This window comes from Aptenodytes patagonicus, chromosome 6 (genome assembly GCF_965638725.1).
Source record: "Aptenodytes patagonicus chromosome 6, bAptPat1.pri.cur, whole genome shotgun sequence".
NCBI classification, from domain to species: domain Eukaryota; kingdom Metazoa; phylum Chordata; class Aves; order Sphenisciformes; family Spheniscidae; genus Aptenodytes; species Aptenodytes patagonicus.
Genome location: NC_134954.1, coordinates 13,987,601 through 14,012,025, shown reverse-complemented (window position 1 = coordinate 14,012,025; position 24,425 = coordinate 13,987,601). Strand labels below are relative to the sequence as shown.

The following is a 24,425-nucleotide window of genomic DNA, read 5'->3' as shown; positions in this document are numbered from 1 at the left end:
TCCTCCAGGTGCCATTAGATGCCACTCCACAGCACTCTTCAAGCAACCCAGCCACCTCCAACACCTTCTGGCAGCTCCAAATGCTGGTGTCAGGCCAGGGAAAAAGCGGCTGGTGGCAGCGGCCGATGCAAGCAGCAGCCACAAGAGTTGGAGGTTCAGCTGGCAGGAGGGGAGGTTCAGGGCTATCCTGTGGCTGAACTAACATGAGGCTCACTCCTGAACCTGCCTTAGGGGAGCCAGGCCATCCCACTGGCAGTCTCCCGTGGGTCACTGCTCCTCAGCCAGACCCCAGGCTGCTCTGTCACAGCTATCCCCCAGAGTTTTGCCTGCAGAGGAAACTCAACCAGATTTTGTCTACCATCTCCTGATGCAGGCCTGAGCTCCCCTCCCAGATAGCACCCACAAATGCAACACATGCTGCCACCCTGATTCAGCTCCATTGATTTCCTTCAAGAGGTCCATCTCCTTTCTGCTCTCTACCTCTGCAGATAGCAACCTGCCTTGCATCCATCCCAAACTCATTGTGTCAAAGGTATGGACCCACTGCTGCTTGGGGAAGGGCATTCTGATTAAAAATCTTGACGTGTGATCAGAGGTAAATTATCAGCAAGCAGTTAAACCATTTGCATTCAGGGTCATACACAGAGGTGCATCAAACTCAACAACTTGGAGCACAAACGAGGCAGACAACATCAGGAGTTGGAGGAGCAGAAGGCTGAACTGCCTGGAAAAAGGCAAGACTTAAGAGGAAGATTACAGTCAGCTTGTCCTTCTGCCTGGTTTGCCACTCAAACGACAGCATCCCTTTCCTCCTCTTCCTGGGCACTTTCCTTATTTTCCACCCCAGCTTCTTGCTCAACTTTTCCTCTTCTCTTGTGGCCCAAGGGCAAAGGGACAGGAAGAACCTGGGTGACAGGACAGAAGTACAGAGTGAATGTGGAAGGGAAAGAAAAGTAGGAGAGATGGTGCACAAGCTGCATCAGGGTAGTACGAGGCATGGTAATGGGACCATCACTCACTCTTATATGTGCCGATTCCCAAAGTCCCAGGACACAAAGCAGCATTCATAGTTGCTCCTATTAGATAGGCTTTCCTGCTGCCAATGCAGCCTGGCTAGCTGTTGCAGTGAAGATGGGGCCAGAATTCAGCTGTGGAAACAAAACAGCTGAAGTATTTGGGGGAGGAATATGCATGGGGGAGAATGGGATATGGCAGCAGAGAAAATTTCATTTTGCCTTGCAGTGTAAAGGGTGTGATTGACAAATGAGGTGTGAGTGCTGAATTCTGAGAGCTCTCACAGCTGAAGTTGCATGTTGGTATGACTGATGTAAAAGCAGCAAGCAATCACAACTGCAGGCCAAGTTCCTGGACGTGATGGGGATCCTAGGAAACTTCCCACTCCCCAGTTCTAGCCCACCTATGCCTCCTGTCCAGGGACCAAAAATATCCATGGTTTAGCCAATCAGGGTCTAGACTGAAGTCCTATTCCATAGCCAGCAGCTCCTTTTCTTGTAACACCAACAGCAGGATTCGTAAAGTAACATCTAACTAGATCCTACCAAATATGCTGAATCCCTTGGAAAAAAAAAAAAAACCAGCCGACAAACAGGTTATGGGCAGAAGTTCCAAAAGTTTGTCTGCAAGTTTACAGTGCACACCTCCCCAGCCTGCCACAGACACCAACTCATCAGTTAGTATTGGAAAGTTTTCTTTCAAATTTTGCTGACACGTGCAGGCTAACTGCTCGGGTCTGCCCACATGCAGAGAGCTCCCTTAGTCATAGCAGACCTGAGTACAATTCATCTTCTGGGTCAGACAGCTGAAGAGTTCAGTGATATCTTGGCTGAAGTTTCACTGCCTTGGTCAGGTTTTGCTTTTTCCATGCTCTGTTGTTTTGGTTTTCCATGTTGATTAAGGGTTGTGAATGCTGAATTTCTCATTAAAGTTAAATCGTGCTTTCTGGGTCTAGACTTTTACACAAGCTCCAAACTGTCCTTTTGGCAAGGTCAGACCAGGTTTTCCAAAAGGCTCAGTCTGAACAGGAAGCAGATGGCCAAATACCTTCCAGGCTTTGGAAATGAAATAAACCAGCTTCGGAGTCAGTTACCATTTTCAGATACGGTCTCTCATCCGCTTAAGTCCATTGACTTAACAGGAGCAGAACACAAAGAAAATGAATCTCTGCTAATACACTTCGTGACGGTTTGTCTAATAAATCCATGATTTAGTAACAGGATCCATTATTGCTGCAAATGGCAGATTGGGCTCTTTGACAGAGTAATTTCAGATGAGAACAGGTTGTGAAGCTGCAGATAAAAAGGGAGGGGGTAGTAGTAGTTCCAAGAGCAGACTGGTACAGCGGGTTATTAGTCTGTCAGCAGGACAGGAACAGTATTTTACCAGTGGTTCTCCATTCTTCAGTAAAAACTGGTGTGTGTTAGAATAGCCAGGTTTTCAGTACTACCCAACTTTGTGATCTAGTTCCCTTAACAGCTATAGGAAACACACAAACATAGCTGTGCACTCCTCTGTTGTCACAGCTGTAGTCCCATAATTGGGAGTTCAGTTTTCAGGGAAAGGAAAGAGGCAGTAGTGGTTTCAAAACTAGAATTTAACCACAAGAACCAGTACTCCCACCAGATCTCACAAGCTAAGCAGGGCTAGATCAGCGTATGGAAAAAGAGATGACCGAAGTAGAACTACGTGATTAAGGACATTGTCACACCACACTGCAGCCTTTTCCATGACCACAGTGGACCAGGAAAAGCTTTGGAGAGTTTCCCTGTTCTTGGCATGGACAGTACAGTCCTGGTTAGCCTGGTAGCTAGAGGGCCAGGACAAACAGGAGGCTGTTAGTATCTAATACATTCATTATAACTAGACCCTGACACAATCAAACACCAAACTCATTAGGCTTGTTACATAATTCCTACCATCTGCTCAGAGACTGCAAGACAGTCAGATCCTCTTCTAAGAAGTTTGTGCACAGCAATAGTAGTGGAAAGTGTCATGTCCAGAGAAAACAAAGAGCCTTTGACCTCAATCGTTCTACTCTTTCTTTTCTGCTTTACAGCAAGGGAATATTATGGTTTCGCTACATCTGCCTCAGCCGCCAGGTGTTAATAAAAAGCTGATATTAACCAAATAAATATTCATTTATAACAAACTCTGCAAGAGTCAACCAGTTACTTTCATTATCACTGGACAAATGGATTTGGGGTCCACAGGACTGAACAGGAGAGCTCAACAAAGCTAGAAGCTGTGGAGTAGCACAAACCAGACTCACTGCTAACATCCTCCAAGTTCTGCATGTGCATGCATGGAAGAGGTAGCTAGCTGCTCTCTGGAAGCTGCAGCCTACAGAGTAAAAGAAATAACCCCAACTAGTATAAATCAGCATATACCATTTTTATAAAGTTGTTCAGAAAAACATTATATGCCCAGAACACTCTACAAGTAAGTTGGGAGTGTCTTTTACTGCCCACAGTGATGGGGCCAAAGAGCAGAGGGTTTTTTTTTCAGACAGTGGCTACTGAGCTGGAACGTATCAGCATGGAAAACCAGGAAATAGACTAAGTATCACGAGATTTTCAGTCTCTATGTAGGCAAGCACTGAAGCACCAAAATATTTGTGGTTGCTTGTGCCTAATAAAAAGCAGCATGTTTTAAGGAAAAGCTGCAGAGCCGCCTAGGAAAAAAAATAAAATAATTAAAATCAAATGAGGTCATTTATGTGTGAATTACTTTAATAAATGAAATGAGGCAGGAGAGTGCCCAGATCTGTTTTCATTGGATGAAAAAACCAATCTTTTGCTAGAGGAAAAAGAAAGTTACACTTATTTAGAGAAATGCATTTCTGAAAAGTATAGTCATTTCTGGCTTGTACCTAAACCTCAGTTTGCAGGAGGCAAATAAAAGGACAGTAAGGAAGATTCCTATTATTATATTTTACCTATGACCCACCAGCGGTCACCAACAGAATAAGGTACTGGGCTAAAGGGACCTCCGAGCAGATGATTTTATGTTCATGATCTTCTTCACAGACTGCCATGGGGATTTCGGAGTGGAGGCACCCAGGCTTCCAAATTTAGCTGTAAACTTTAGACTGAAATCAACTTAGAAACTATGAACTATACTGCTCCATTTCTTATTAGGATATTATTTCTGGATTCTACTGAGGAGATTTTAGATAAGCCTGAAAATTCTTCAAATGAGATTTGTTATTTTTGTAGATGGGGGCATGAAAGACACCTTTTCACTCACTTTTGGTATTTGTTGTTAGTACTTGTATGCTGATGAACCAGTTATTTGCTGATCCCTAACAAACAAGCCCCTCCGCCCTGTCTTCTATGAAGAGTTATTTCCAAACTCTTTAAGCACCTTAGATTTAAATAGTCTTATTTAAACAACTTTCTCATCGCTTCCAGAAATAAAAGAATTAGATCAAATGTGAAGAGTTGAATTTGCTAAAATAGCAGGTGAGAATACAGGCACTGCTGAAATGATGAGTCCATAAAGAAATAGGAAAACACTTTTTTATATTTACCCTTGACATTTCTGTGCCATGTTTAATGTTCTAGCTGGAACTGGAAATGGGTTTTTCGTCCTGTTTAGTAAACCACTTTCAACAAGTCTTCATTACATGCCATATATAGCTTTTATTAATGGTCTCAAATGTTGCAAGGTAATGGGGTTTAAGAAAAGCAGTCCTCCACATTCTACCGGATAGACATTGCACGAGGCACTGAATTCTCAACATGCATGACGTTCTTTACGCTGACATAAGTGTTTTCAGGCATTTCTCTTCTACAGTATCCAAAATAAGTATATTAAATAATTTGGCAAATATTTCAATGTCAGCTATTTATTTGGGGCAGGAACTGCGTCACTTTGTGTGATTGCAAACTTCAGGCAAACAAAGGAATATGTAATAATCAAATCTTTAAAAGATTAGAACCTTACACTTTAGAAATTAATCATTTCTAAAACAAAGGCAAATGAGGAAGAGGGGGAAGGTCACGAATAGCTCCCTGATAGATCAAAATCTTTTCCCACAAACAAGGTGCTTGAACATTGTGCAAAGATATATACAGAAAGATTTGTTTAATTTTTTACCCTCTAAATCTATTCCCCCTACCCCCCACCCCATTGTAGAGAGCATGGAAAGTTAACTTGCCTTACGAAAAACAAGCACCGCAAGCTGGCATTTATCAGTTCCATACACTGTGAGTGTCTGATTGTAACAGCACTTTTCATTAGCAATATAAAAATACTATTGCAACTGTTGTACAGAGCTGAAGGGTGACAGTCAGCATGACAGATTCCAATATGTTTCCAAGAGAATCCCGGAGTGTGATTACCAGCAACTCCTTACCTGACAAGATAGCAAATTGCCTGTGGAGCTGCTCTATTATATCCACTGCAACCAGCGGCCGTATCTCCTGCTGCATGATTTCATCTGTGCAAGTGAAAACAGAAATCTTCAATGAGTTAATCAAGCCTTAATGACAAATTTTCCGTCCTTTAAGAACCCAGCAAAACAAAGATGACACTCAAAGGAAAAGAGCCTGGCTTGACTATTGGTTAAGATGTTATATGACTGTCACGGAGAAGCTTGTGATACTTACAGAGTCTCATCTATTGCCTTGTGATTTCAGAGAGAGCTTTTCATAAACCAGCTCCAGTAGATCTGCCAGACCTTGTCACAAGTTTGCTCAAGCTGACAGCCTGCTCCTTACTACTTCATGTTCCATATTAAATTGCTGCATTTGGCCTCCCACATAAAGCAGCTTTTCAGTCTTTGAAACAGTAAAGTCTATTTCAGATACAGTGCCATGTTCCACCCTGAACTCGTTGGTCTCTGCTTGAGGACTTTGTGTAACCAACCAATCCAGAACAGTTTCCTTTGCTGATGCTTTTTCCGCTACAAGCAAATACATAGTAAAAAGAGGAAATAAGGGGATGTGAGGCTTTCTTTTCATGAAAACAAAGCCTGTTCTTTTGAAGTAAACACTGAAAAGTTAAAAAATAACTTGGCAAGCAGCTGGGGAAGAATCACCACAATTTTTGTGTGTAATCTGTTCAGTGACCAGCAACTATAATCTCACATTGAGCTAATTTGATCTCTTCTGTAACAGGTGCATCCAATTGTTCTTCCCACTCTTCACCCCAGTCTAGACCAGCAACGTTTACTGGGGAGTATCTGCCAGCTCAACTGGCAGGATCCAGGTTTACGTTACAATAGCACCTATTATAATTAGGCCTTTGGTCACTGTACAGCTACAGAACAACAACCAGTTTTGGCTTTGTACAGCCCACCTCTAACTGCCCAGACAACAGGTGGAAGGAAGGAACCTGGGTCCAGACAGACCACAGATCAGACTAAAAGCAGGTAGTTGCCCTATTTAAGCACCAAGATCTTCACTGATGTCAATACAATGCAGGCACTTAAATACTTTGGTGCACCCGGTTTTAAACAAACTGTCCAGAAATAGAGAGGGAGGTCAGAGAGGTTAGAAATTAGCTTCTTTCTCCTGCATCCTAGTCTACTGCTCAAAATACCATCTCTGTCTTCCTTTCAGACATTCCCTCTGATCCTTTCCAGAACTAGGGATTCTAGGTTTTAAATTACACAATGTCACTTGGAAACTTTTCTGTTCATTCCCTAATTCTTCAGGCTCATTTGACTTTCAAACACTTCACTAATGCCTTGAGACAAAGTAACTGAAGAGCATGTGTCATTGCCCTCTCCTAGACAGACCGTGACACACAATATGGAAAGAAGTTGCATAGATTTTGGCTGATGCACAAAACAAGGCAGTAATGCCAAGCAATTGAAAAAAAATCTCAAGGGGTCTGATTCCGCAAATCCTCCCTTAGAACTAAAAAGGGAAAAAGTCAAACTAGAATGAGTGATGTTTTTGACGTGGGACCTTCATTTCCATCCTGTTTATGCAGCCCACTATCAGCTTCTCTGATTCTTGACATTGCAGGTGGCTAAGAGCAACTGGAAGAGCAGACTAATGAACCACAGCTAAAGAGCTTGGTTTCAGTGATGTTCATAGAACTTACTGTAATTTCAATCTACTGCTATGGTCATGCATTTACACTGTTGTACAGAGTTAGCAGACCTAAGGCTTAGCTTTGGACATAGACTAGTTTATTTTTACTTTGAGCATGATATACTGCTCCAAGTAACCAAGCTGGGTGTCTGCAGAGCACTGAGCCAAGCAGTTATAGCCCAAGAGCCCTACATGTCAGTGTGCAAGCTATGCTCACTTATTTGAATGTGTGATTCCTAGTCACCAAATGTATTTTATACTACCCTTCTCATCACCTGAATGGAGCCCAAGAGTTGTCCAAGATCTGAGTCCTGACTGTGTCAGGTACAGCGTGTATACATAAGAGATCAGTAAGACTCAAGATCTCCCAAACTGGTGGGGGCTGCAGGTAGGGAAGAGAGCAATTTGTTTCATAAAGCATAGGGGGACAACTTAGATTTGTGGCTTATTCTCTCAGTCAAAACCTGAATATGCAGTAGAGATCACAACACATCGGAAGGTAGATACAGCCTTTGTAGGAAAACCACCATATCCTCTCCCCACCCCAAGGCACCAGAACTGCAACAGTGAAAACTACATCCCAACACAGCTTCACAACAGCATCTTACACACAGACTCATAACTTAACCTCCAGAGATGACCCTGTCAAAACCAAGAGAGTTTGCCTTTGCTTGGGATGGCAAGAAACCTGACGAAGCCCTGTTGCTCTCGGCTGATTGACACAGCTTGTCCAAGTAAGATAAGGGATCCTGGTCATTCTGCCAGGTACACATACATTCTGACACCAGCTCAGTGTTTGCTTTTCTCTCCAGACTTCACAGCGCAGGAATTAAGAGTGAGATCTGCCTCATCTCCGCCTTGACATCAGGGCAACTTAACCTTGTGCTCTGATGCATTACACTACTTCTTAGCAGCCACAGTGTAGTGGTTGTCTGGACCACCTCATCACACCCTCTTTCCTCCAGCCTTGATCGCTACAGCAGAACTGCCAAAAGCAACGCACATCTTCCTGTAGAAGTGCCCTGTGCTACACAGGGTGCCACTGGTGGATGATCTTCCAGCGTATCGCTGACATTGTTCTGAAATCTGCTTGGGGAAAATAGACTCGTCCTTTCTCTCACCATGACCCTCATGACTGTATTTCACAAGGCTTCTATAACAAACAGGCCAAAGGGACCAAAGACTGCACAAGGCCAGAACAGGGCTGGTCTCTTCCACTCAAGAAGCATATGCTCTTCTCTGTGCTATGTTTGTTCTGCAGGTGCTGAAAAAGAGTCATTCCCCAGGAGTCGTACAGCTGTTAGGACCTTTTCATCAGCAGGACACACACTTGGAATTGATTTTAAAGTAGGACAAAAGTCTGCAAATTTCTAGACAGAGCAAAAGAAAGGCTAAAACAGTAACATTGTTCTGAATCTCTGTGTCTGTAGACACCCTAGACATGAGATAACTTGGTGTTACGGTCTGTGGGAATCCATTCAAATGGATAGTAAAGCTAAACTCAGTACATCATATTCAGCAAGTTATGTTCAGTTTCTCGAAGGAAAGCCCACTGGACACTAGGGACAGAGAACTGATTTCCATTCTATGCCTTTACAAATATAACTAGCAATCCCATTTGCTGGGCTTTGCTCTCGATACAGCACATGGTCACTTCGAGACTGAAGGACGGAACAGCCTCCTCATCTCCCTGCAGGTATCCTGCTGACCCCAGCTGACGTTATTCAATGCAGCTGAGTACCATGCTGCAGCAGTAATCTCACCCCTCCTCCCACAGCTTCTTCTTGTCTCTATATCAAATATCCATAAATCCTTAATCCTTAGACATCAGGATTCCCGGAGTCTGTTTTACCCCCTTCTGACAACATTTTTGTGCATAGGAAGGACACGAGAACAGGCACAGCGTCACCTGTCTTGCGCATCTGTCACAGACAAAGCAGGGAAGTCAGAGGACCCACAAAGTTTTTAGCCTGCCCCCTGAGTTGCTATGTTTACCTCTTCCCCCAGCCCACGTAGAGTGAGTTTTATGCGGATTCATTACGTATATGGTGGCAGCACAGAGATCCCAGCCAACAGCCACACGGTACTCCACGTTTTGGGGAAACCGAAAGAGGCAGGTATACGTTCCCAAAGCAAACAAAATAACAGTAACCCATTAAGTTTTTCCTTTTTTACTCTCCAGTTTCCCCCATGCATGTCTAGAATAGAATCTGGGGGGGAAACTGCAGAGTAAAAAAGGCAAAACAAAATCATTTTGAATATACAAGGTTATTTATTAGAAAGCAGAGAACACCATAAGCCTGATTTCTCTGCTAGCTGCTTAAGAACAGCATGTTGATAGCCTTGTTTAGAGTCAGATAAATACTACACCCAAGGAACCAGCAACAAAAAGGTCCTGTAGTCTATGAATACAATTCTCAACAGCTACTGACAAGTGCCTCCAGATTTTTGGTCAAAGACTTCTAGCATCCTTCAGACAGTCTACTTGAAGTGTTTCTGAATCACCATAATAGTAATAGATACTCCCTTTTCAAATCACAGGTTGGCAGCAAGATGGAGGCAGAGAAGAGAAAAATGGGTGTTTAGAGATGACTATAGCTGAATCAAAAAAATAGCAAAAAACCCCCTAACCCAGAAGTAGGAAAAAAATCAAAATAATAATTAAAATAGAGCTTGGACTCTCAGAACCAAGAAACCTTGGAGCATCCATTGAAGAAAATACTGTTGATTTCAGCATCCAGAAGATGCAAAGATACTGTGACAACTGTGCAGTCCCACAGGTAGATAGGTGCACTCAGTTCTGGCTGACCAGGACTGAGCTTGTGCCAAACAGTTGCAGAAATGGAGCAAACATTTCTACAATGGATGAGACAATCACAAGGAGGCTCGACAGAAACGGAAAATGAACTAGAAAATGTGCCACCATCTCTAGCCTCTCAGAGACCTCATCATCCCTCCAGAGTAACAAACCTGCCAGAACAATAGCTTGCTTTTGATGTTTGCCAATATGAAGGCATCATTAATATCAACCAGTCTTGAGCAAAACAGAAATCCCACCCCCGCCCCGCCCCCCTTCATATAGCTGCTTTATTACCTGGCTCTAAAAATAGCTTGGTTTCTGATTTCTAAAGATCCTTTTTCTACCAAAAGAATTTTGTGGTGTAAGGATAAGATGAAGTAATAGAAACAAGAACTGCAGAGTGCCAGTTAGGTCTCATCAAATCCCCTGCCTGGGCAAGACTCTCTCCAGTGAGCCACATGGGATTTGCTGTAAAACCCACACTCAGCAGGAGACAGTCAGATGATAAGAAAGGTGGTATATAAAATACATTTGGTGACTAGGAATCACACGTTCAAGTAAGTGAGCATAGCTCACACACTGACGTGCAGGGAAAAGAAATTGTAGCAAAAGAAACTAGCAAGAGACTGAGAAAGTCTGAGGAAACAAGGGAAGGTGACTCATGAGCCCAAGTAGCAAATCAGATCATGTGGCTACGAAATGCTAGTAGCTGTAGCCAACAGCATGCAAGGTAACATTTGCCCTCTTGCATCTTCCTCTAGGACAGTGCTTAAAGGTAGTTACTCTCCAATATTGATAAATTCGTAACACCATCACAGCACAGAGCTTGCAATAGAAGTCCCAGTCCTTGGAAACGTGATTACCTGGGGCTGCCTAAGGAAGTTTTTAATCTTTGACTAAAAGAAAAGCTTGAAAAAATTATTTAAAGCAAACCAAAAGACACAGGGTTTGTTTTAAAGCAAAGAGATTTTGCCTAGCATTAGTAAGCATTAATCCATTCGTATCTTCCACTACTTTATCCCAGGAGGCTCCATAGCCTTCCTGGCCTGTGTACTGCAAGCCACAAGCCTGCAGGAAGTGGTGTTCAGCCTCTTGGGTGGAAGCAACGTACCACTTTCCTGTGGGACAGATACCACAGCTGAGAAAACCCTACTTTAGGCTGACATGAGCTGATATTGAGCTAACAGCTGCAGGTTCATAGACTACTTCAGAAAAACTTATTGATGATAGGCATTGTGCTGGTTTTGGCTGGGGGAGAGTTAATTTTCTTTATAGTAGCTAGGATGAGGCTATGTTCTGGGTTTATGCTGAAAACAGTGTTGATAACACAGGGATGTTTTCGTTACTGCTGAGCAGTGCTTACACAGGGTCAAGGCCTCTTCTGCTTCTCACCCCACCCCACCAGCGAACAGGCTGGGGGTGCACAAGAAGTTGGGAGGGGACACAGCTGGGACAGCTGACCCAAACTGACCACAGGGATATTCCATACCATGTGACATCATGCTCAGCATATAAGGCTGGGGGAAGAAGGAGGAAGGGGGGGACATTCGGAGTGATGGCGTTTGTCTTCCCAAGTCACTGTTACACGTGATGGAGCCCTGCTTTCCTGGAGATGGCTGAACACCTGCCTGCCCATGGGAAGCAGTGAATGAATTCCTTGTTTTGCTTTGCCTGCACACGCGGCTTTTGCTTTACCTATTAAACCGTCTTTATCTCAACCCATGAGTTTTCTCACTTTTACTCTTCTGATTCTCTCCCCCATCCCATTGTGGGGGGAGCGAGCGAGCGGCTGTGTGGGGCTTAGTTGCCGGGTGGGGTTTAACCACGACAGGCATGTTTTAATTCACTTTTGGGGACCCAAAAGTCAATGGGAAGGTTTTAGGTTTTAGCTGCAGGAGCTTGACAACAACTGTTTTGCTTCATTGCACCTTGCTAATATCTGCATAAGAGACTGGACAAGCCCTGGTCACCTCAGAGCAGTCCTGTGTTCTGACAAAAAAATTCTGTATAGCCATGCAACTAAAGATCATATCAAAACATACACCAGCCAAGTGGCTGGAACACAGTTATCTTGGCAACTTTTACTCAGGCATTTCCTAGCGTCTGTGTGGTTATTCTTGTGGTCTTAACTGCTTTTTTAATTGAAGAGGCAGTTACACATATCTTCTCAAATTTAAAAAAGAAAAAAGCTTAATTGACCAAACAGTGTTATGTCAAACAGTGCCAATCCCCTATATAGGTCACCAACATTGAATCTTTCCACATACCATGCAGTTCTTCATTACTTGAGCTAATTGAATTTGCCAGGACAATTAAAATGTGAATAAGGATGTGATACTAGGGGAAAAAAAATGAAACAAGTCAGTTCATCTACTCCTGGTTCTCCTCTTAAACTGCTATAAATTCAATTCCTAGCAGAGACTGTTTGAATTTTTACATGCAAGACCAGTTTCACTGCAGAAGAATTAGGCCTTACAGTTTTGCTTCCCAAGCTTTTCTAACAAGAGGAAGAAAAAGAAAAGCAATTACTATAGCCATCTGTCTGACACAGCTTCTCCTCCCTCCCAGATCTCTAGGGAGGCTAGCTGCAACTGTGCTATCTAATCTTTAAGGGGAAAGCCGTTCAGTTACGCTTCATAATTCCTCACTTAAAAAATGAAACATGCTTGGGCTTCCCCACACACACTTGCCTGTTTTATTTCTCACCACAGCTGTATGTATTCCTGCAGCAGGTCTGGAGCACAGCCCCCAGATTGCCACCTTCAGGGCTATGCCAACAGCAGCTGATTAAAAGCTACAATGAATATAATCTCATTCCTTCCTCTCCTCTCTGAGCAGAGAGAAACTAGTTTACATGCTAATGGCAGCTAATGGTTTCCAACAGTGTTGGAAAGATGACCTGCTGGAGTGAAAGATTGGACTGCACAGAGCAGATTGACACAGCAGTGCCTATTGCTCCATGAAAGACAACCAAAGGCAACCAGCCATAACAGGACACTGGGGTTTCTTTGTTTTTTAGTGACTGAATGCTACAACTGCCTGGCCCTCTGTTGACTAGAGGAGGGGGCTGCTTCAATCCCCCATCTTAAGTCACTAATCTTGGAATAATGGGTTACAAATTTCCAGAGCAAAGTTCATCTCTTCTTAATGACAGCCTAATATGTAATTCACAGGAAAGGAAGACAGCTGGGAGTGAAATAAAATCTTTGCTAAGCTCGTAGAGGACTACTCTACTTCTACTCTGTGCAAGCTCAGCCAAAAATGACCCTCACAGCATTCAAATAAAAATTGTGGATTTGAGGAAAAATCAGATTGCTGATGCGATGGAAAAGATTCAGACAGGGTTAAGCATAAGGCCACAGATTTCATTTTAAGAGCATGAAAGGACACCTAATGTTACGTGTTCTTATTCTTCTTAAAAAGTACCAAAAGGCAACACACAAATCCAGAGTTTGAAAGCTGCAAAGTACCTACAGTTCAAATGTTCTCCCAAGCCCTGTGTCTGCTGGCCATGAACAACAGCTAGCTAGGAGTCTAGCAGAGCTAAGTGAGATTTCAAGAATTAAACAAGCTAAGGAGACAAATTTGCATGTCTTCACTGATAAGGTTTAAGCAAGCTAAAGGATTTGAAAATATTCTGTCCCACCAGAATTTCCAATGCAAACCCTTAAGCAAAACATTTCCCTTCCTGAAGGCCAAAAAAACTTCAAAGTTAATACACCAGAGAAAGAAGCTCTTGGTTTGGGTTTCTTTTTTTTAATTCTATTTATTTCTCTTCCTGACCATTTGTGCCCTTTGTTTACTTTTTGAAAAGGTTTGTTTATTCTTTCAGCCCAGACAGAGAAACAGCAAGATCAGTTACTGATACAAGCTGGCTGTACTACAGATTGTTTGCTTTAAGAGGAACTAAAAATCCAGCTATAAACAGAAAGGAAATCCCATCCTTTCTCTTATTCTTCTGCACATTCCCACCACCTCTTTTTTTTCTAACCCATGTTGAGTCAGCTCAAAACTAAGCCAGGAAAAACATTATTGTAAATAAAGTGAAGTAATCTTTTTCTTAGTGGATTGTTTCTTATCTGGGTTAGTTCTCTGCAAAGGAACTTGAAGGGTACGAGTGCTAGTAACGCGCGGGGTGGGAAATGGCAAGGCCAGGACTACCTCTTCCAGCAGAGAATCACACTTAGATCAGCTTAGAGCAAACGCCAAAATGCAGCATAGGTAGGTGACTGGTGTCATCTTTTCTCTCAGATCATTTGCTAACCAAGCACAACTATAAAACCTACAAAGTGCATTTGTTTAAATGCAATTTCTATTCTCATTAAAACCAAGTTTCATAGCAAAGTTTGCTAACTAACTTCCAAAGACAGAAGATTCTTCTAAAATATTTAAGTAACTCTGGTTCATGTTTGGAGGTAGCCCTTAAAGTTTTTTGGTTTTTTTTTTTTCTTAACTGTAACAGCAAACCCAACGTTGTATACACTAACGTAGTAGAAACCTGGACAAGCAAGGTTAGGAGCAAGACTCCAGCTGTCTTGGGTGATGCACTGCCGATATGCTCTGATCCCTTGAGAAGGGGACAGATCTAGGCCATGGTGTGGATGGAATTGCCTTGCAAGCTTCCCCAAACAATGTCCATGAAAGAGGGAAAGGTTAGCAATGCACATCTTTCTTTGAAGAGCTCAAAAACCTGTGACCCTCAGCGTCTACCTGAGCCTAAGCTGAACTGGTGCCTGATGTGATCTTCTATTGCACAATAGATCTGCTCTGAAGTTTTCTCCTTTCGTTATGCTAAGTTGTGATCAGTATTTCCAAAGCATTCTGCGCAGCCTAATGAAGGACGTACAGCTTTACTTGAGCTTTGCTCTGCAGGCACATTAAACATTTCTTCTGATTTTAAGTCTTTCAGCAAAGATTGCTCAAATTACTTTGTATCACCGTATTTTTCAGTTCATCTCGTTGACTAGATTTGATGTTCACTTTTAACATAAAATTACAGGAGTGGAGAGGTCACAGATTGAAAAGACCTGTTTAGTGGTTGTGTTTTCCCATGCCCCAGGAGTGGTTATGGACTTAGTTAAACAAGTTGTTTTTACAGGCAGGCATAGTACACATTAGGAGTCTACTTATGAGGAGCGATATATATATATATGATATCCTATATATATATCATATATATATATATGATATCCTCTTATGAGGAGCGGCTGAGGGAACTGGGGTTGTTTAGCCTGCAGAAAAGGAGGCTGAGGGGAGACCTCATCGCTCTCTACAACTACCTGCAAGGAGGTTGTAGCGAGGTGGGTGTCGGTCTCTTCTCCCAAGTAACAAGTGATAGGACAAGAGGAAATGGCCTCAAGTTGTGCCAGGGGAGGTTTAGATTGGATGTAAGGAAAAATTTCTTTACTGAAAGAGTGGTGAAACATTGGAACAGGCTGCCCAGGGAAGTGGTTGAGTCCCCATCCCTGGAGGTATTTAAAAGACGTGTAGATGAGGCACTTAGGGACATGGTTTAGTGGGCATGGTGGTGTTGGGTTGACGGTTGGACTCGATGATCTTAGAGGTCTTTTCCAACCTCAATGATTCTATGATTCTATGATTCTACTGTGGCTGACTTGGAAGGGGGTGAAAGGAGAGCTGTTTATATCAAAGAACTGAAATCATGTCCTCCCAGCTGGAAATCCCCTCACTTTCAGTTTCTTGAGCAGGTACGTTGGGCTGCTGCGGGAATTGGAAAATCTTAACCACCCTGAAGATGCAAACCCATTAACACACACCTGTGCTTGAAGTTTACTGAATGGAATCATAGAATCATAGAATCATTAAGGTTGGAAAAGACCTCTAAGATCATCGAGTCCAACCGTCGACCCAACACCACCATGTCCACTAAACCATGTCCCTAAGCGCCTCATCTACTCGTCTTTTAAATACCTCCAGGGATGGGGACTCCACCCCTTCCCTGGGCAGCCTGTTCCAATGTTTCACCACTCTTTCAGTAAAGAAATTTTTCCTTACATCCAATCTAAACCTCCCCTGGCGCAACTTGAAGATTCAAGAGGGGCTCAAAACAGACATTAGTGGCAACCTCTAAGAGCCATTTGAATGCTGTCCAAGTAAGAAGGTAAGTACTACAGACAGGCAGGCATCAGGAAAGCAGAGACACTGGAGAGAATTAGAATTCCCAGTTATTTGCAGGTCAACATTGCCATTACAACACAACAGGGAAATTTCTAGCTTACCCTCAAGATCACACATTGGCAAACTGCAAGGACTTTTCAAGGACTTGCTTGCAGTGACTTTCAAGTCACAGAGAGTCCAGCATGCTCCTTCTTTACATTGGAAATGCAAGTGAACCACAGTTATTTTTGATCCAAACCTGAACTTCCCCCAGGCTTTAAATCCAGACTTTCAGGTGGTTGCTAATTCAGCAGACCCCTCAGGCATGTGCATAAAGTAAAGTTAAGTCCATGTGCAGCTGCACTGAAACTAGAGGAAATGTATATATGCTTAGAGTCCTGTTTTGTTAAACATTTAAATGTCTATTAATCTAAAATGATAGAGAATGGCCAGGAAGTTCACATACAGAATTAAAATCTGAGCCCGGGGAACCCCAAGACTCAGAAGTAGTGAAGTTGACAGTTCTCAATAAGGCCTATCTATAGTTTAAAAATCAATTATTCACTTCTGTGTCAAATTGGCGAGCAAGCTGTTACCAACCCAGGCAGGATGGGTCCCTGCTACTATTATATGCAGTGCTGCTACTGCTAACGTGCACCCTCTAGGGTTTATTTCAGCTTTCTAAGCCAACTTCAAAAGATTTTGGTATAGGCTTCCTTGGGTGAAGAAAGAGATTTTGCCACTTTTTCCATTTAACCACTTCTTGAAAAACAGTCTTTTGATGTTCTTGTTTGGCTGGGATTTTTTTGTTTGTTTTTAAAGAAAATGTCTTAAAATTGATTGGTGAATCAAAAAATCAAAATCTTTCTCCTACATAAGTAAACTGGAAAGAAAGTGAAAATAAGCCAGTATTTTGATTTACTGTTGGTACATTCTACAAAAATAAATTGGTGTGTATAAATATATATCTATAGTTATACTTCAAGGATTTTGACAACTACTTAGTGTCAGAATGCACCATACATTTATGCACATATCTAAGAATCTTTGATTAATTATTCCCAATAAAAGCTAAATTATACAAACTAATATAAAATTCTTAAAGCATATACTCTCACTGTTCAGTTTAGGTGACTTCATATCCCATCCTGTTATGAAAACATTTGTTATATTATTTATGTAAAATCATAAGACATAAATAAGAAATTATTAATAAATCTTCACTATACATTATGAACTACCCATAATCAGCAAAGAGCTAAAGGAACACACCATTCCAAACCATTTGCTCAGGAAATTTTTTTTTTTTTTTTTTTTTTTTGATAGACATTGCTTGATTTCACAGAGCACACACTGGGATATTATAGGGGGGATGTTATATCCTGCTCTCCACAAAACAGAAACTTCCCTAATAAAAGGCATTAAAGGCCAAGGTCTAATCTCAACAACAGCTTCAAGAAATTAATCCAGATTTACAGCAGCATGGCACAGCCCCTTGCCTAGTCCCTCAGTAGTAAACACTTCTTGATGGTTTCTGATTTTTGCCAGAGAAAAGGTAATTCGTCTTCTTCCCAAAAGCTGTGCTTCACAACAATACTGGACTGTTAGAACACAAATTCCTGCTCAGAGAACAACGCAACAAAAGAAGGTTTCACATTTCCACACTGTCATGTTGAAATCCATCATGAATAACAAAAACCGCATGTGGCAAACTGCAAAGCTGAAATACATTCACTGCAATACTTGGACACTAAGCTAATCAAGAGATACGGCAGGCTGTATGGCAGACTTCATGCTTTCCTCCCCAGAGCTTGCCAGCAGACAGTTTCACAGCTGAAAGAGTATCTCATAAAAATTCCAGCCACTGGCTCTGCTCTGAACTATTGCATCCAGCAAAATCATTTTAGCGCCTATCCACATAATTTTTGAGGGACCACCCAGCTCAGGAGCTGAAGGACTGTTTTCTTGCTCACTCCTGAACAGAGGCCAGTTAGCTCAAAAATATTTCCCTGGTTACTGCCATTGGAGACAAACAGTGAGCCATAGCAGCCGTCACTGCCGCCAGCAGCACTCTGAATATATATCTGAGTAACAGGACAAATACCACTCATAGACGACCTCTCTGTCCAAGGAGACCCAGCCACCCCTCCAGCAGCCTTCTCCAAGCTATGACCACCATCTCAGTTCAGATGCCCATTAGAAAAAGCAACAGAAACACACTGTAAAGCGTGATGCCTCCCCTTTAGACCCATACACACTCACAAGCATGTGCCCTCCCTTGTGTCGCAGGCTGGCTTCTCTGCAGTCCCGCTGTGGTAATGAGTTCACATGAGGCAGAGGGGAGGGTGGAGAGAGGCAGCCTTCTGTGGAAGCAGTCCTGGATCTAACCAACGGTGCACCAAAGAGCTGACGCTCTCCTGGAGGAGACTGCACAAATTGCTTAGTAACTGCTTCAACGCAAACCGCAGCAGAGACCTCTGACACACACCATACCCAGGCTTTAACCCTCCCCAAGGTACAGCTAGCTTCTTCCCTCCCAGGCAGCTCTCCACTCAGAATCTTAAGACACTTTGGAGGCATTCACAGCTTAGCACAAACAAAGGTACATCCTGACAAGAGACAAAACAGATTCACTTGCTCAGACTAAGGCATGGAAAGGGCTCTTGTTAAAATAACTTCAAACAGTAGAGTATTCAGGGCCAAGGGAAACCAAGCTGCTGTGAATAGCTGTCTTGGAGTACTATCCCAATGGCACACCCACACACCAAAGCATAGTACTGTCGTTTAAAGACAAAGGAGAAAACTGCACGAGACCTATGAATTTGGTTGGAAACATGATGCCAGCTCTTTGACAGGGGAGTAATCAGTTCTTGCATATCTAGTTCAACAAATTCTTCAGGACACAAGTTTGCACAGTGCATGAAGAAAGTACACATGTGCTTTCATGTTGGTGTGACAATGGTAACATGGCATCTATAGCTGTCTGAAGCAATACCAGGTCATCACTTTAGCATTAGGTTTATTGATAAAATTGCCCTTGTCTTACCACAAACCCCAGCAGCTGAGTAAATTTAGATACAGGTCACTCACTCTTTACCTAGGGTACAGCAGAGCAGCTGTCCGCTAGAATGCATGATGCAGTAGTAACATCTTGTTTCTGCTACATGTCCTGCCATCAGTCAGGCTAAAAAGAGACAAGTGTCACTCATTTTATAGATAGGGAAATTGAGGCACAGGGAGAGGAATCCAGGTCACCAGCCAACCTCGGTTTTCCCCACTTGTAAAATGATGAGCAGACCAAAGTTGTCTATACATATAGGGTACTGGAGTGGATCTGTCTTAAGAATAACACACTCACTGTTTCCATCCTTCCCCCATCAGCCAACCAACACAAATTATCACAACGTTTATAGTATAGCATGAGAAAACTAACAGGATTACAGATAAATGCCAAACCAAAGCAGAGCATCGCCATGCTAGGTACAAAGTAGATACGAGAGCTTAAGACACCTGTAGTGTTACAGACAGACACTAGGTGGATACAGGTAGACTAGGAGAGCAGCAAGATGCGTAGCATGTTTTTACATTGCACTTTCTTTCCCCAGCCTCTTCTAAACTGCATGCTAAACAAATGAATTTACCAGTGCGTGTGTAACGTTACTCTCTGCTGCCTATACATGTCCACATGTAACCAAAAATCTGTCTCCCACTCCAGACGCGTTTTGCTCTCTGGAGGGGAGGCTGTGGGTGGCAGATTCAGCTCCAGCTCTGCTTGCGGACAGCGAACGGACAACAGCCCAGCTACGCACCGAGAGCCAGCTCACCTCCGGCGGGAGCCCCACAACAGGCCGCAGAGTTCCCCAGCCAGGGTCTGCTGTAGTGCACTGCCCTCTCCCGGGCAGCGTTCCGAACCTTCCTGCAGAGACTCGTCCTCTAGCAGCAGAGGCGGGAGAAGCTCCAAAGCGTTACGGACAAGCATCACATCGATGTAAGTGGCTGATAAATGTGCCAGATAATCACACTCTAAAAATCATTTTAACCCTGTGTGTAGAGATGCTGCCGAAGTAGCAGATCCTGCAGCTGTGGAGTCGGAAGACTAAATGCAACTCTGCAAGTGAGCGTAAATGGCTGACCTATGCTGACTCCTGAGACTAGGAGAGGAATGAACTCACCATAGAAGGGGCGCCAAGAAATTCCTCTCGGTCCACTGCATGCTCAAAGGAAAGCTCATCAGACAGCACTTTCAGTTTCATAAACTAGATTTACAAGTGTCAGACATTTTTTCATTTGCATAATTAGTCTTTATCAAGCTCAAAAGGCTTAGTTGTGCCTCTGTCAGTGGAACAATATTTTTTACTACCCAAATATTGTCCCACCAGCATACAGCATATGGAATAGAGTAATACTTACTGATGTTTCAGGTTTTGTTACTGTTAAGCATCTGCAGTGCATATGGAAGTTTACTTTAAAAAAAAAAAAAATTCAAGGACCTAATCCTCAGTTGCTAAATACACCCCAGTTTCACTGAAATAATTTGCCCCATCCGAGCACCGGGCCCCATATGTTCATGTGTTCACACCTGTGGGTATGGCTCTCCAAAAGCATGACAAAGAATGGCTCATACCTGAGTGCCTCTAACTCAGAGATCATCTTCCCAGATTCTTTCACTGCAGGACCAGGGGGCACCACTAGGTTCATTGTGTTTGACTTGTTGAACACACAAGAAGTTCACAGAAATTGGATTAAACCAGCATTTTAGAAAGCTCTTTAATCTTATGTTAAAGACTCCAGGCAACTGCAAATCCACTGTTTCCCCTGGAGCTGGCCTAACACAAAGAAATTGGCTTGTGTTTCAAAGCTCTCACTTTAATTTCCAGCCCGTTGATTCTCACTGCGGTTTTGATTTAAAAATTTGATAATTGCCCCCAATTTCATCCATCCTCTGGCAGATCTCCCTTCTTGAGTCTAGAGGTAAAGTCAAGGGAAAATGGAACAGAGTATCCCATTCCTTTACCTCTTCCCGTCTCACCTCAGCTTTTCCCAATGCTAGTAGAGGATGACCTTACTAATTAACAGCATCCCAATTTCATAATCAGATCTTCAGCCATATAGACCCTTGCTCCTTAGAGGTCCCCACAGCAGCACACTGTATCAAGGTGGTGACTCAAGGGTTTAGACAAATAGCCTGAACTCAGCAATCCCCAATTTAATGACTCACAGGAACAGGTTCTGAATATGAATAAAGTGCTGTCTCTGTGCAGAACAAAGTTGCTGAGACATCCTGGGTTAGAAAAAGGTGAAAAAAGAAATGTTTGGTCAATAATTCTTGTCTGTTGTAAAAGCCTGGAGGATTTCTTTTTTTTTTGCCCTTAAGAAATGGAATGAACTAATAGGATCAGAAATTTGTGCAACAAGACACCTGGCATAGTTCAAATATTCATATATAGGAAGCTGGGCTGCTACAACCAAGCTTTATTTATCATTCTTTTATACTTGAGCACCAGTAATTCTACTAGATGACGTTCAGGTGGTGAAGGAGGAGAGTCCATGGCTTAGAAACCTCACTGGGCAGGCTAATCCACAGCAAGATTCAGATAATAAAGCAGCAACAGAATTTGTACACAACACCAACATACTAGCACAGCTAAAGTGGGTCTTTAAGTGGGGCTTGAAGCGGCAGAACTGGCTGAAATTGGAGAATAAGCTCTGTGGGCATAACCAGGGTGAGAGCTCTGCACAGATGCGCTCCAACCTCCCAGTACATTCAGCACCATTTTCCCCTGAAATCTTCTCCCCAAACAGTTTACACTACAATTTAGGCGATACAAAAAAAGCAAACTGAGCTATTATCTTGTGGTCCCACAAGTTAATAAAACATTACCAATTACAGCAATCTATCTATCTGTGTTTAATGCTTTTCCATTTCACTGAGTTGTTTCTTGTTCTGGTATCGTGGGAGGAAGGGAAAAATATAAATACCCAGAGGGCCTCTGCTATAACTTGCCCTCTGAGAATTTGTTCTCTTGATCTTCTCAGTACTACTTCTCTCTCAAAACTCTTTTTAAATGGAAATCAAGCTATGCCTTCCCTATTTTCACCACCATTCTCTGGACTTTTCTGATTAGGTAAACAGGGTTCAGTATTGTTCAATAGCAGCAGAGCAGGCTGCATATCAATGGGAACAGGTGAAGAGAGACACAAGCATCTAAGATAAGGATCTTTTCTCAGAAAAACCTCTGTGGAAAACAGAATATTTTATTTTAGCTATTTTCTTTGCAGTGAGAGCCAGCTGAAAAAATTTATCCCAGGTTCCCTAGGCAGCATTTTACATTAAAGAGGAGAATAGATACTGAATGCAAATAAACCAAGAAGAATTCTGAGCAATGCACAAGGAGGCACTGTGACTGAGTCTCAAGGGGTTTAGAAACACCTTCCACTTACACTGCAGATTTCAGTCCTCACATGAAAGAGTCACTTTCCCCAGTAACCTGCACCTTTGTAGAAAGGTCAGCTGTGTGGGAAAGGAAAGCATTTCTCATTTATTTCACTGTTGAAGGTGGTGAAGCTCCAAAAAGTCCATGAAATTTCAGTCTGATCTCATTCAGATGGGATTTCATTCTGGAGATAGCGCCATAGAAGCAGTTTTCTATCTTTAAATCCTTAACTGCTCTAAAGCCATTTCCAATACTTCAGTCCCTTTTCCTCCCTGAACAGATAGATCTGAAGAACTGCTTTTCATTTCCAGCAGTAAGAGAGACACAGCACTAGGGCAGAGAACAAGTGCCCATGATTGCTGGACAGACAGAATTGCAGCATTCCTCTGTCCTACAGAAGGACAAAATCAGAAATACTCTGTTAGCACAAGAGACATCCTACTGGCAAGGAGGATCTTGCCTGGTTTTGCAGCAACAGCAATATCATGAATAGTCTCAGTAATGAACTGCATACTCCTTAGTGTCTGCAGATTCATCACCCTGTTTTACACAGCCACCAGCCTAGAGCGCAGATAAAAACCACACATTTATTCACTTAAAAATATATAATCTGCATGCAGCCTCAGGCTCCACAGCATGCAGAAACATAGTCTAACCAGCCAATGCTCATCCATCCATGTTAAGCCCCAGTATCTGTGCTGTCCCATTGGAGGACTTCAGCACCACAAAAAGGCAGGCTAATTAAGAGCATCTGGGGACAGAGGGGGCTGTTTTGGCAGGAGGTGTCCTCAAGCATAAAATATGTGAACCAGCAGCTGGGTGACATGAATAGTCATGTCAGTGCTGAAAAGGCACATGAGCTACTGTCCAAGAATGATGTATTTCATGACGAGGCCATGCTTTGCTTTCAGCTTCATTATCTCTTTTGTGAGGAACTGAGGGCACTGCAAGGAGGATCAGCCCTGGTCTGGAGTCCCTGCCACATTTCTTGCCTGGCTTTCTGGGGGCTCCTTCCCTTTGGTTGTCAGTTATAGCACCTTGGAGCTGCAGCTCCCAGAGAGTCTCAAGGTCACATACTGGTACTCAAAACAGCACCATTTGTACATCAGACCCCAGAGGGGACTTCAGCACTCCTAGGCCAGCTCATACATCAACGTCCTGCCTGTTGCAGGGAGCCAGGGCTGTGGAGCTCTGAGCAGTCATCACGTGGCCACAGGGAAACTGCCCTTCAACTGCCCCCTCACAGCGGCACTATCTTTTTGTAAGCATTCACTATTTTCATCTCTTTACATGAACAGGAGATTACAACCACACTTTTAACCACTCATCAAAACAAATCACATTGATTCAAAGTAAGCCTTGAACTTGCATGATCCAGGAACTGGATTAGCTTGGCAGAGCTCTGCTTGCTATGGGGTACTGCTGATCAAAGGTTACCTGCCGGCCTGACTGCAACCACGTGGCCTCTTTCTGCTGTAGTTACCTGTGTGCCTTCCATTGCTTCTAGTTATGATATTTAGTACAAGAGATAAAATTGCCATAGATTATTCACAGGGCTCCACAGATGTGGTCTGTATGCGAAAAATGCTTCATACTTTGGAGTGCCTGAAGTACTCAGTAAGCACTAGCCAATTAGCCCCCAACAACACTCCAGCTGGATCTTTACATTGCAGAAAGGGTACCCCTAAGTGAGAGTCAAGTCAGAACACGCCACAGAGATCCATGATCCTGCATTGCCACTATGTGCAGACAGAGCCAGCCTCAGAAAAAGGCACGCATCCACGCCTAGAGTTGGTCAACAAGCCTTTGCTCGTAGTAAAGGACTGGCAAGATGGGGCAGGCAGAGCCCAAGTTCTCTGGGACAGATCATCTTTCTTCCCCTGTGTTTATGCAGCACCTACTGCAAAGGGAAACTGGTCTCATCTTCAAAGGATAGTCATAGCTACGTCATCAGGATCCACTATGGAGGCAGGTAATTCCCACTGCTTCTACTTTACAGATAAGAAAACTAAG

General features: G+C 43.0%; 1 protein-coding gene across 7 annotated transcripts in view; it reads right to left on the bottom strand.

The window, feature by feature from the left end:
* Nucleotides 1–24,425, bottom strand: part of MCF2L2 (MCF.2 cell line derived transforming sequence-like 2) — a 197,943-nt gene that overhangs the window by 148,838 nt on the left and 24,680 nt on the right. For 6 of the 7 annotated variants that reach the window (XM_076341284.1, XM_076341286.1, XM_076341282.1 and 3 more), the window contains exon 2: nt 5,375–5,458. In XM_076341284.1, coding sequence (XP_076197399.1) covers nt 5,375–5,458 — 84 coding nt within the window. Of the gene's footprint in view, nt 1–5,374; nt 5,459–5,627; nt 5,653–24,425 lie in introns of those variants that run through there. The other variant, XM_076341285.1, reaches the window with a different exon arrangement.